Genomic DNA, 14346 nt, shown 5'->3' on the forward strand with positions numbered 1-14346 from the left:
CGGGGCCGCAGCAGAGGTTTCTAATCCTTATCTAATCCCCGTGAGAGATCAATGAAACGAATCAATCGTGACCTCCTCAAGTGCTCCCTCGTCCCCGCCGTCGAGGAGGGATTTGGCCCGGACCCATGCTGTACCTTCCCCAGGGCTGGTAAAAGCCCTGCGGCCAGGTTTTGGCTCTCGCCTGCAGGTAACCTGGCCAAAGGCAGAGCGAGGCATCCGGCAGCATCTCCACCCTGCCTCACCTGCAGCCCACCGAGGCAGCGGACCCTCTGGGACAGGCCCTCGCTGAGCAAATTGGGTGCGTTTCCCTGCTTACGTTAGCCAAAGCAGTGGTGGTGGCGTTAGCTGCGGCAGGGGTAGGCCTGTGGAGCAGGTGATGCACATGTCACTTGTGTGCTCTTTGGGAAACATCTCTCTGGGTTGTTACTGTTCCTGGCTGGTGTGCAGTGGCCCTGCTGTAACAGTAATGGAAATGCAGTTTTTCCATGCTTCTGAGGTGAAACTGTGTTGAGACAGGAAATTAATTAGTATTTAATGTTTCTGATGGATAAAGGAGGTGGCCTCGGGGAAGTGGATTTGCTGTTTAGTGGAAAGCCTTGTTGTGAGAAAGGAGATAAATTATGAAATGTAACCTCTCATTGTCTGTGTTTTCCTACATGGAAAGTAAACACCTAGCAGTGAATGGGGAAAAGCCAGCGTGTGGGTCATTCATGTTAAACCTGAGCGTGGTAGCAAGGGGCTAAGCAAGAGAGGAGCTAAAAGACAATTTATAGTTTTTAGGCAAATGCAAAAATCTGTGGTTTGAAGTAGTTGTACTGCTACAGCAAAGACTTTTTGACATAAAAGCTGTTTCATAATTTTCATGAAATTTAGAAGAAAAATCAATGTGACTATTTTTTCACTGAGTTCTCACTCTGGATTAGTGGCTTCATGAAATCAGAAGTCTGTCTTGTGACCACTCAACACATCTGCATATTTACAAATATTAGTCTGGTCCTGAAATACCATAAAGCTGAGCTTTACCTTGTACAAAAAGCTGTACTGGAATCAACAGGGAATGGTTACAGGACTAAGAACTGCTAACAGCAGTTATGGCCTCCTCTAAGAAAGTGAACGTTTCTCCAGCATTTTTAGTACCAAAATTAAAAATGATGATGTGAGAGAGATTTGTTTTGGCAAATACTTTTAATTTCTTCAATGCCTATAACAACAATGTACTTCTTAGCAGCCCTAGATATATTTTACTCCCTCCAAAACTCCATTCAATTATTTGTTGACTCAAAGGTGAGGATGGCTTGGGGTTTAATTGGTTTTTTTGTGTGTGTGCGTGCGTGTGGTTTTGAAATCCTGTTGTTCAGAAGCGACTTTGTTTCATTATCCCTTTACCATTCTTCCCTTTTTAGCAGTTGAACCTACCTGCTGTTCTTTATGGCCCTTTTGGGTGAATAGTAGGGCGTGCTTTGTACACGCCGTTACAGATGTTGAGTTCACCATGTCTAATTGAGATATGAAAATCCATATGTTAAGATTTGTAAGTCACCTCAATTGTGGAGTAATATTTTTCAGAATGGAGTTTGAGATTGACGTTAGAGCAGTATTCTTAGAAAAAAAGCGGAAATGCAATAGTTACCTGAAGTCCTTGGTCAGTTTTAATGATTCTCATCAGAGCCCCACCAACTATAGTGCTTGAGATTTCTCACCAATGTCCTGGAATTCCAAAGTTACGCTGCGTGTTTCTTGCCACTTATTGTAACCACCTGGAATGCAAAGGGCACCAGTATTCAATCAAAATGCATAACAATGACTGAAGCATTCTGAACTTTTTACTATACATGCTTGCATAAATAAACAGAAAGACAAGGGAGGTGTTATTTTCCCCCGAAAGTCTTTCAGATCTTGTACATCACATGAGTTAGCTGTCATTTGAAAGTTGCCAACAGCAGACTATCTGAGTGGTTTGGTTGCTTGTCTCAGTTACTAATTTTTTTTTCTTTTTTTTTTGTTTTTATTTTCCCTGTTTAATCAAATTAGAAGTTTTGGAAGAACTGCCAGAAGCAAGTGGGAAAACAGCACGGCGTTTCTTCTTTAATTTAACTTCCATCCCTAATGAGGAGTCTATAACCTCCGCTGAACTTCAAATTTTTCGGAAGCAGGTGCACGGAGCCTTTGAGAACAACAGCAGCTACCATCACCGTATTAATATTTATGAAATTATAAAGCCAGCCACAGCCACCTCTAAGGACCCTGTCACAAGACTATTGGACACCAGGTTGGTGCATCATAATGCAAGTAAATGGGAAAGTTTTGATGTAACGCCAGCTGTTTTGAGGTGGATTGCACATGGACAACCTAATCATGGGTTTGTGGTAGAGGTGGTTCACTTGGACAAAGAGAACAGTGCCTCCAAGAGGCACGTTAGGATTAGTAGGTCTTTACATCAGGATGAAGATAGCTGGTCTCAGCTCAGACCATTATTAGTAACGTTTGGGCATGATGGCAAGGGACACCCGCTTCATAAAAGAGAAAAGCGTCAAGCAAAACACAAACAGCGTAAACGCCACAAATACAGTTGCAAAAGGCATCCGTTATATGTGGACTTCAATGATGTGGGGTGGAATGACTGGATTGTTGCCCCACCGGGGTATAGTGCCTTTTACTGCCATGGGGAATGTCCTTTTCCACTGGCAGATCATCTAAACTCAACCAACCATGCCATTGTTCAGACTTTGGTCAATTCAGTGAATTCCAAAATCCCCAAGGCTTGTTGTGTGCCGACAGAACTGAGTGCTATTTCCATGCTCTACCTTGATGAGAATGAAAAAGTTGTATTAAAGAACTATCAAGATATGGTTGTGGAGGGTTGTGGGTGCCGCTAACACAGCAAATATATTAGACAAAAAAAAAAGCTGACACTTTAATATTTCCCAATGAAGACTTTATTTATGTAATGAAATGGAAAGAAAAAAAAAACACAACTATTTTGAAAATATATTTATGTCTACAAAAAAGTTGGGAAAACAAATATTTTAATCAGAGAAATATTCCTTTAAAGATTTTAAATGTATTTTAGTTGTACATTTTATATGGGTTTAACCCCAGCACATGAAGTATAATGGTCAGATTCTTATTTTGTATTTATTTACTATTATAACCACTTTTTAGAAGAATAGCTAATTTGTATTTATATGTAATCAAAAAAGAAAAAAATATAGGGTTTGTACATAATTTTCCAAAATTGTAGCTGTTTCAATTGTGTGTATTTAAGTTGAAAAGAATACATGGAAGGTTACTATGGCAAAGTGCATAGCACATTTGCTTTCTGCTGTGCTACTGTTAAGGTCACAAGTTCAAGTCCAGAAAAAAGTGGATAATCCACTCTGCTGACTTTCAAGATTATTATATTGTACAATTCTCAGGAATGCTGCAGGGTGGGCTGTCCAATCCATGAGAACTGGCATCCTCTCTAGGTGGAACTTTTGGATAAGAGCCAGACATGCTGATCTAGTATAAATACTGCTATTCCCAACTAATTTGCAGTGTGAATATAAGAAGGGCCAATAGAAATCCTACAGAAGGCGGGGGTGGGGGAAGACTGAATCCTTTCTAGACCTACAGAAAAATGAATGTTTGATGTTTCCTTTAAAAGTCCTTCCTCTAAAAGTCCTGGCCAAATATAAAATAATAAAAACTAAAATGTCATCCTTTTTTTTGTGATTATGTATGCTAAAGAGGAACATTTATCTTATTTGTACCGGCCCTTGTCTTTAACAGTTGAAAAAGCTTTGCGTACTCCCTTACCTCACATGAGAGCTCACTTCTGTGGAGCGTTATAGTGACTGATCTTCCATTTTTGCCCTACATACAGCAAGCTGTTGTCATATGCAGCCTCCTATCTAACGTCACCTGATGGTTTTGCTGTTTTGCAGATTAGTTTGTCTTCCTTTCCAGGGTTTTGTGTTTAAAAGCTTTTCTTCCCCCCAAATGTTTAAATCTATTTCAGATAATAAACCATAGAACTCTGATATTTCTTTCTGAAAAGTCCAGTCTGTAAGAAAAAATGGTTCACTTGTGCAGTCATCACGAGGATAACTTGGGCTTCCATCTTCTTACTTTTTAAATCCTTCATGTAAGGGGCAAAAGCATGATTTGCAGTTGGCAAACGCAGCTTTAAAGCTAATACTTACTGTGCTGTTGTACATTAAAAGACTGGTATGGCAGTTGGGTTACTAGCTGTAGAAACTGTGACGAGTATGCAGAGGCTGGTTTGCTTGTGTGAAAGTTGGACTGAAATAGTAGAGTGGGAAAGTAGCTTAACTTGGCTTCTTGGTGATGCACTGCAAAGTGCACTGAAGCTGGGAACAGAATGGAATTGTGTTAGTATGATAGTGGTAAGTTCCTACCTATTTTAGGAGCTCTCCACTGTATTTAGTGGAGGTATAATGACTCTGCGCTGATGCCTCAAGAGATGTCAGAACACCCTTGCGCTCTGTCATGGATCCGTTTCTGGATTTGTTGAATGGAGGCAGCATTTTGTAAAGCCATGTGTACAGTTTTCCTGTTAGAGACCTCTCTAAGTCAACTCTGGGAATCTCTGATTTTGGGCCTCCTACTTTTGGGCCTAACTTTTTATTAACAGAAACCTCCTCTTTTTTTCTCATGTCTCTCCCCACACTCCCCCTTTTTTTAGCAGACTCATCTGGGTTACAGCAGAAGTATTAAATAGGTTTGCTGATCAGAAAGTCTGACTTGATGATGGCTTACAGGTCTTCTTATAGACCAGTTCTTTACTGCTGGTCATCGCAAGAAGCAATGGGTACAGAGGACAGGAGAGAAAAACTGATTTCCTGTTGGCTGCTTCCATTTTTTCTGTTGTGAGCTTAAAAATATTGTAGGCTACCTGCAAGTTTCTGTGGCAAGAGAAAAACTTCTATATTTCATTGTAACCAGCAGTGGTTTTGATAGCTGGTAGGGAACAATCCACCACTCTGCAGTTTCTCTCTGCATATTTCTGAGAGGTAGCTGATGTTATTGGTCATGCTGATACTACATAGTAGCCTATGAGTTTGCTGGGTGGACAACCTGTATTTGCTTTTTCAAAAGACCTGTGCTGTTTTGTTGGTTAATGTGTCCTATGTGCAGAAGTTTAGTTTGCCTTTTGGTTGTTGCCAGCTTTACTGATGATGAGTGAGTTTATGGCTATTGCTTTAGGAACACTGTCAGTCATCAGATGTACCACAGTGAAGGTTCTGCAAGAATTCATTGATTCTTTGTGATGCATGGTTGTGCTAGTTGAGTCACAGCAGTGATAACGTACTCTATAACCGGAGCTTGAAAAAGCTGAACATACAGTGGTTAAAAACTGAAGATTGCACTGTTTCTATGAGCAGGAAAGTTTTGATCCCAAACTTGCTGAAATCAGTAAAGACTCCATGGTGCTTCTAACTAGATCCTAAGCTCCAGTGTTGCAAGGCTTAAGTTTCACAGTGCTTAGCCCTTCATGTGTAACTTGATTGAGGGAGGCTTTTTATGGACTGCTTGACTTCTCCTCTAAGGCATGAGAATACATTGATGCTAATCTTGTTTCAAAAAAATTGGCTATGTCGCTTGTCTATGCATGAGCAGTAGCTGGCTCATGGCGTGATGCTGCATTCCTTGTACAGGCAAACTTCCTGTTGCTTGACGAAGAATCGCATCCTTAGTAAAATATACTGTGAGACTAACCTATTAAACCTCTTAAGACCCGCTCCTGTAAGCATTTTTATACCTGCTTAGTGTTAGTCACAGACTCATCAGTTCCATACTGATTTTGAGAAGGAAATATGCATGTGTCAAGCTCAGCATGTCAATAAATTTCTGCAGAATTGGTTTAGTAATGTATCTTCAAATCCTTAACCCTTAACTGCTCTCTTCCTAGAACAGAGATGAGAGTGCTGCACTGAAGAGTTTGTTTAGGACTTAAAAAAAAAAAGAAACAAAACTGACTTACATACATGAGTAGTAGAAAATTCTCCTAGAGATCAGTTGGGTTCCTGAACTCTGCTAAATAGGGTTGATGATCAGACAGTCCTTCTGAACAGTTTGGGCTTTCTGACATCTTCTAAGTCTAGTAATGACTGCTAAATAATCCTAAATACTAAAGGTATGCTGTTACCCCAGTACTCCAGTACTTATTTTAGTTCTTTAGAACTTATTAGTGTCATAGCACTCTACAAGAAGAAATAAGCCTGTTTTTTCCTCTTAAGAGGAGAAAAAGCAGAAGATCTGGAAGGCAAAACTGCCTTTGTTACCCTATAGCCTGTTTCCCTTAAACATATTGCTTCTAGGCACTTATATAATCTATATAGGCAGAGATTGTGATAGATAATGTCACCCTTTGTGCATTTCAGATAAGCATCTCTCTAAAAACAAATGTGATCAGGATCTCTCCTTGTCCTTTTGAGACTCAGTAGCAGCTTTGTCAAGTGGCTTGATAATTTTTGCGCAAAATTCAGTTGGACTTCTGTGGTCAGCAACATGTAAAAATGACGCGGGAAGATCTTCAGTTGAGGTAAGCTCTCCTGAGAGCATTGGCCATTTTCACCAAGCAGGATCTGCTCTGCTCTGCTCACCTGGGCTCATCGTAATGAGGCGTTGAGGCCTTTCCTGCTCATATGAAAATTGTGTTTGGGTGTCCACAGACTGTCACCTGCTTTCCCCCCAACTGGGCAGTTAGAGGTCTCACCTGTGCAATCAGTACTGATGGGGCCTGGAGAGGAACTTAGACTCACTTTGCTACACTATTAGAAGAGGATAATTATTGAACTATTTTATTTTACAGCTATTCTTAAACTGCTGATTTTTGGGAATTTTATTGATTTCAGGAGGCAGCTAATTGCCATATGGCAGCTTGATATAAATGTTTTATGAAGATCAGGAAACAAAAGTTTATTAAAAGCTTTTGTATAGTAACTGCAGAGTTTCAAGAACTGTTTTATACTTCCTGACAGTGCAGGTCTGGCTTAATGGTTTGTTTTTATTGCTTAAGAGTGTAAACCTTTCTTTAGCCGATGTGTGGAAATTATATCCTCATCCCGCATTACGCATTTCTCATTGCTCATTACTCATTGCCTGCTTTCATTTCTGCCATCTGTAATCAGAGCTTTACTGTTTCAAGTGCATGCAAAATGCTCCTATCCTTTGCTTTTCTTTAGCACTCACGCACCCTTTCAAAAAAAGGGAGGGGGGGAAAGAAGAGGGGGGAGAAAAAAAAAGAGGAAGAAAAGCCTACTCTGTCTATATTGTTTTTCTCTGTTTTGGGTGGAGTCTGTCTTAGATTCTGGTTGCTAGACAGTTTCTGTAGTAACAAGCAGAGAAAAATTCAAGACTGAAAAGACACTTTTAAAGGTGCCATATCTTGCCTGAAGTATTATTTATCTAATTATGGATATGGAACGTTTCTCTTCTCCTTTATATTAAGGCTACCCCTTTTGGTAGGGCTGACTGCTGCTATGAGAACTTGATTTGTTGTGTTCTTATAACACGAGAATGTGAGAACCACGAATCTTGTTCCCAGTTGACTTATGCTGTTCAAAATAATGATGAAAAGCCAAAGGCATTAAAATGTATTTTAAAAGACATTATAAATGGTTGTTACAGGCACAAACCACTTTGTTTTTTAGTTACATAGGAAAGAAAAAAGAAGCTTGGTTCAGAAGGACACTTGGAGTTTACGTATTATTGCTGTAAGGAGGGTGCTGGATAAAAGCAGCAGTCTCTTATTTTGTTAGACCACTATGTACAAGGAAAAAAATCCCAGCTGTTCCAGAATATAACCTTACTCTGCTGGTACTCCAAATTTTTTGTTTATTTCTCCTAAGAGACTTTGCGGGTGTATGAGAAAGTAACCGTTTCTGTGTGTGTGTCCACTGCATTTGTGCCTTGCTTGGGCACAGAAAGAATTCAAAAATTATTTTAAGAGTGCTTCTTTCCTGTCTCTCCAGTACTAATCCTTCATTACCTGTGTTTCTGACAGCCTTGTCTGCAACAAGCAGTAATGGTTTCCTAAGGTGGAGTTTCCTCTCTTTTTGCAATCTAGTCACCTGTTGGTGCCCTCTGGGATTTAGCAACCTTCTGTCCGCAAGCCTTGTGCAATGGTCACTTAGAAAAGCAGGTACACTGCTTTTGTCCTGGTTCTGTGTCCTTTACAGAGGCAAATTTGTCCCTGCCTTCAGCACGAATCTTAGTTTGGGAACAGTCTGAAGGTTTGCAGCCACGACGTGCAGCAGGAGACACCTTATAACACCAGGGACTGTGTTTGTAACTTGCCAGAAGTCTGAGGGCCCAAGCTCATTTGCATCTGTATTTACATAGTGCTGTGAAGGCACTCAGCTGTAATACCTGCCTGGGCTTGTATTGCCCTCGATAGATAAACAGAAGCTGAGAGTTGTTGGGACTTCTCCAGAGGTAGGAAACTTGCAGTGGGTCAGCGTGGTTCTCAGCTCACAAGGCAGGGTAGCAATGAGATGTATTTTTGCTCTTCACAGTTCATTCTTGTAGGGGATTCTGCAAAATGTGCTTGGCGGCCCGTATAGAAATTAGACTGGAGCCACTGGGTTAGGTCTGCAGCTGGATATATTGGCTTAACTCTAGGACAGAAGCAGATCTGTGCCTTTTTAGTTTGGAAAAAGGCAGGGATTTTAGTGGGAAGAAGTTGTAGGTGAGGGAGGTAGAGAAATGACCCTGCAAGCTTTTGAAGCTGAAAATGTTAAAAGTTTCTAGAGGGACTTCAGGTAGAGAGATCAGAGCAGTGAATTGATAACATTCTGAAAGTTCAGGTTCCCACAACAGCTGGTCTGTGGCAGATTTACAATTTAATGAGGCTGATAATCCCATTAGAGATTAAATTAAGAAGGTTTTTCTGGAAGATCACCAAGGAAATTATGAATATTGTACTGTAGCTTGGGTCATAATGCCAAGGCAGTGGAGAGCTGACATGTATTTCTTGCACTGCAGGATACTGTTTCATTCAGTGCGTCTCATTAAAACAGAGCATTCAACTCCAGCAGTGTTTCACTACAAACAGAAGCAAATGTATTATTATTATTACTACTACCATTATTACTGTCATCATCCTGGAAACAACATGCAGATTAAAAGATGGAAATATCAACCAGTTCTGCAAATCAGCACACCTCTACTGACTTCGTTCTCAGACAATCCAGTCCTTTTTATTAAAGCAAATCCTCAGAAGGCAAAGGTGACCATGTATAAAAAATAATATATTTAAGGTAACTATTGACATAATTCCAGTACCTTGGAACTTGCACAAAACCATTTTATGGCATCCTGCACACCTTAGTGATGGGAAAATATTGTATGGAATAATGACTCTGTAACCACAGACTTCAAAAGTATAGAATGTCTGTGCCATGATGGAAATAGCTGTTTCCACATCAATAATACACACACAGGCATATTGAAGCTTAATTGCAAGGCCAATAGTGATGGAAGGGGGAAGGGATATCTGACTACGGCTGCACCAAACATGCGGGCTGAGGAGAATGCAGCTGCTTTACAGCCAGAAACAATGATTCATTTCATTATAATCTTGACTTCTGCATTTTTTCTCATGACTTATTGATAACTTTGTATGTGACTTCATAGACCAAAGGAGTTATTGACTCCTTAGGAATTAGGAAGAGAGACAGGGTATGTATTATTTCTTATGAACATCACTCTGGCTGTTGTTTTAAATTATTCTATTTTGAGGATATTTCTAACAAGTTTTTTCTGCTTGCATTTCCTCTCTTCCTTTGAATGAAAAAGTCTTTGACTTTAACAGCAGTCTCTCGCTTCAGGAGCCTGGCTCTTTTGTCTGTTTTCATAAGGAATCCTAATCTAGTTGACATCACAATGTTAACATGAAGGCAGTTTTTGATATCACAAACTGTTGCTATTGGACCAAGTCCTAACGCACATGGAAGCCGTTTTCCCAGTGCTGGCACTGTAAATAAAAGATGGGCCCACTAGCTTTAAAAGTGAAAAATGAGTGGTTCTGTTCTGCAAAATACTGGCACTATTGATACTCTTTTATTCCTATTGTTCAAGACCTAGATTACTGGAATGGCAGGTATGTTGTCATTTTATTGCTTTTAGTGTACAGACTATTGGCATCTTGCAGGATTATTTAAAAGCTTCCCCTGCTGGAATCTTGTGAGGACACCATGGAGCCTGAGATTCTTAAAAAGAAAATTTCCTCACACTCTCTAGGGAGAAGCCTCAGAATGCCACTTTGAGACTCAAGGATCAGAAGGAAATGGAATTGAAGTTCTCCTTTTCTTAACTACTGGTATTTTTAAAGTCTATCAACATTTTTGGTTACTTAGGATTAGCAGTAACTCATGTTCTAGATGAAGTTATTACTGAGGTGAGGATCAAAGACTAATTGATTCATATTTCCTAGTCTGGTAATTTTTTTTTTATTTTTTTGTTCCATTTGGTTTTGTTTGTTTGGGGCTTTTTTGTTTGGTTGGCTTTAAGAAATAGTTAACTACTTCTTGACGCATTAGGCAAAGAATTGTCCCAGGTTTGCAGATGAAAAGATTTTCAACTTTGAAAATATAACCCAAATGTACCCTAGAGGGCAGAGTCATTTAGAGAGAGATCCTGCACACCTGCTGGGTCACTGATTCATGCCCACTGCAGAGTTCCTCACTGAGAAGGACCAAGCCCTGGGAAAATGGTGTTGGGAGCATGGGTGGAGCTTTCTGGTTTCTGTCAGCAGCAAAAATTGAGAAAGTGGTCTGTGACTTTCCTGTGTGCAGGTTCTGACAAAAACCAAACAAATGGAGAAACAAAACCAAGCAAGAAAAAAAAGAAAAAAAGAATCAGTAGTTTGCAAACAACTCTGTATAACCCAGCAGGCTGTTCTGCTGGCAGGTAGCTATTGCAGCTCTCCCCTGCTGGAGCCTTTTCTGAGGATTAGATTTCATTTTTAAATAGAAGTAGCTTAACTTATGTTTTATATCAAAGAACATAAACCAGGTGCTGCCCTTTCCAAGAGCTTTCTCCTCTTGAGAGCTGAGCCACGCAGTGGGTTACTGCCAACTTTTCTGTCTAACTGGTGAGGAAAATTTGTTGTCAGGCCTTTCTCTGTGAGCCTGAGCATGTGGGAAGGACCTGGGAAGGTCTTTCCAGCTCTTCTTGTATGCAAGTGCTTCCTTTGGAGTTTCAGGCTCTGTTCCTCTCTTTACTCAATTCATCTTGGGGGGGGGGGGGAGTGGAAACAGGGTCAAATACTGGGACACTTTGAAGAGTGTGCCTTTACCAAGCTTTGGTTTTGCTCTCTTCTTGGAACTCTCATTACATGATCCTGGTTTTCTGAGCCAATTGTTAGCCCAAGGCCAAATCCTTAACCTTGGGCTAGATAACAAAAGCACAGGTGAGGTGATCTTGACTCCTCTAAAAAGGCTGTCTACTCTTTGATGCACTCAGAATGAGACTCATAATTCATTTTAGCTCCAAAGGTTGTTCTTAGCATGGGAAATTAGCAGCCTCCATGATAAAAAGTCCGCATGTTAACTGTGTGTGCGTGTGTGTTTTGTGTTGGTGTCTGTGTTCCATTATGTTCCACATCCTGGAGGGTGTTGGTGTGTCTAGGGAGAACCCGACACTGAATCCTATCTGGGAAGTTTTACTTTATGTAACTGCATCAGTTCATACCAATGCCTGAAGGCTTTGGGCCAATGCTAGGAATCGGCATTTGGAAAACAGAGCTTTCTGACTTGCAGCTCTTAAATGAGAGGAGTGTGTAATTGGAGTGTATGCTCAAAAGAATTAAGCTGAGATCAGGCTTATTAATGGATATCAAAACTGGCTTGTTAAGTACAGCCCTCTTCTCTGCAAAGACCTCAGAGGCATGAGAAAGGCCATGGAGTGTCACACGGTGCTCATGTCCGGCAGTGCTGTCTGTGGAAGCTCTTCTGCCTCTGTGGTGTGGAGGCCTCTCTGACAGGTCCTTTCTAGCTTTTTCTTTGGGACAGGACTCTTCCACTGTATGCTCTATTGCTGAAGTCTTGGTGCTACTCTGAATAACTTTGAGGGTTTATTTTGTACTGTAGTCTAACAAGCCTGCTGGCAAGAAACGTGGCATCTCTGGTGGCTGTCGTGCCACCAGTCACGGGCCTCGTCATGAAAGGTAGTGAAATTCACAGCTAAGCTGACAGCAGCAAGATGGGGTTTGGTGGCCAAACCTGTTAAAAGGAAATGGTACTAGTCAAATACTGCACCAGAAGAAAGGGGCAGCATAGCAGCAGGGCCATCAGACGAAGGATAGGAGAGACAGCAGACTTCGCTCTGCTGCAGAGCTGGAGTGCGCCATTGGAAAAGTCCCTCGCTGTCCTTGTGCTAGTTCTCAAATAACTCTTCCCTGCCTCGTAAGTGTTTTATAATGATGTGTACCTTAAAGAATTTGAAGATGCCCAAATGCACTGCTGTTTATGCTGTAGGGTAGAGATAGACAGGTACATTATATGGCATAACAACAGGTTTCATCACTTGGTAACCAGTTTGCATGTGGACCAGGTCTGGCCAGTATTAAATTGGAAAGCAAAGATGGCTTTGTGATTAAGGTGCTGGAGTGGGACGCTGGAAATCTGGGTTCAAGTTGTGGGTCAGCCATAAACTCCCTGTGTGACCTTGAGCAATATAATTATTCTGAGACTTCAAAGGTATCTAAACAATTTGGACACCCATTTTCCAGTCATTTTAATTAACTGGGATGCTTTGAAATGCTCAGCTTTAATCTCTCTGTGCCTAGGATTCTCATTTGTAAAACCAGGATAAGAATATTTCCTTGCGCATGAAGAGGATGTGTGCATTAATGATTGGGAAGTGTGCAGCTGTTCAAAATGCAGCAGATACGGAGCTTGCAAGGAGTTTAGCCAGGGGGGAGCATGTTGAATTTTGCAGGCTTGGGGCTCAAATGCATACATGAGTGCTGTGCACAGGATGGACTTAGCCTATTTCAGTGATATTTGTTTACCTGTGAGTGTAAACTGGGGAATAGTTACTTGCTGTGATATATTACTGTCATATTGGTTCATGGGAGATAAATACCACTGCAAGTAAACTGCAACTAAAATATTTATTGAGAGGAATAGCTCATTTATTCAATATTTCATTTAGCTCCATAACAACATGTTGTCATTTCTTTAGTGTCTTGCCATTCTTTAATAGTCAATATTAAAGTTTTACAATATAAAATGACTAGTTATTAACATTTTCATTTCTGTAGCTTTACTTCATAACAAGCCGTACTCCCCCTTTAACATCACCTACGGTTATGTCCCTTTGCCCGGTGTTATGTGGTTGTGTAATGAAAAGCCTGCAATGCACACAGGCAGAGGGAAGGGTTAAAAGAGCCAAGGGAGTCTTTAATTCCTTCATTTTCTGACTTTTGTGGGTTTAATATGCAATCTTAACATTCCATTAGTAAGTGGTTGCATTTTTTTTCTTTCTAACTTAAGAGATTAAAGGTTCCTTCAGATTTTACATTTTTTCACTACTCTCTTTAGTCATGTCAGTTTTGTGTGCTCGGCAGGCAGGAAATGAAAAGCTCTCCTCAGTAACCATTGGTGCTACTCCCAGAGCTGAGTGATGGATGTCTAGGAGATGCCTGTCCACAGGGGGCTGCTTTTCCCAAAAGAATGTCCATCAGTGTAGAGAAAAGTTTTGAAAGCCCTTTGGGTTCTTCACTGGCCTTTGTGACGACCATCACCCAGCACCTTTGAGTAAAGTGCTTTGCAAACCATGTGCTGTATAGTGCTATATATTGTATAATGTTATATACTGTCAGAATATCTGATCCTGCTTGTAACAATAGTTATTGATACATCAGTGATAAATATATAATGAAATGAGGTTTCACAATTTAAATATGAAGGAGAGAGATGGCGGCTGCTACTCTAAACAGCTGCCACTGAATCCATTGCATCTGTGACTTTAGTGTGAATCAAATCAGAGTCCTTTTCATTGCTCCTTCCATTGACTTATTATGATGACTGTTTTGTAGAGAAGAAAATATGACTCTCTCACTTGTTACTAGTAATGTTATGCTAGGATAGCAATGGAGTAACTTTTTATTTATCGTAAGGAAGTCTCAAATCTGGCTGTCAAGATACATGCTTTTTTAAAATATGCTTTTCTCTTGAAATTTGCTTTTCAAAGCAACCATGAACCAAGTGCTTTTTTAATATGCCGACACATATGCTTGCAGGATCCAAATATTTCTCAGTTTTATTCTAAAGTCTCCATTACAAACATCCTGAATATTGAATAGCAAACTTTCCTCTAAAACATCGGTGGAAG

The 14346-nt window shown here is 40.5% G+C and overlaps 1 protein-coding gene across 1 annotated transcript; it reads left to right on the top strand.

The window, feature by feature from the left end:
* Positions 1-2031: 2031 nt before the first annotated feature.
* Positions 2032-3396, top strand: BMP2 (bone morphogenetic protein 2; the record flags this gene model as incomplete). The annotated part of the gene is made up of 1 exon (XM_010080560.1): positions 2032-3396. A coding segment is annotated over one exon (845 nt), but the record flags the coding sequence as incomplete, so codon positions are not given.
* Positions 3397-14346: the final 10950 nt, after the last annotated feature.

The sequence above is a fragment of the Pterocles gutturalis genome, unplaced genomic scaffold, assembly GCF_000699245.1.
Source record: "Pterocles gutturalis isolate BGI_N339 unplaced genomic scaffold, ASM69924v1 scaffold15026, whole genome shotgun sequence".
NCBI classification, from domain to species: Eukaryota; Metazoa; Chordata; class Aves; order Pterocliformes; family Pteroclidae; genus Pterocles; species Pterocles gutturalis.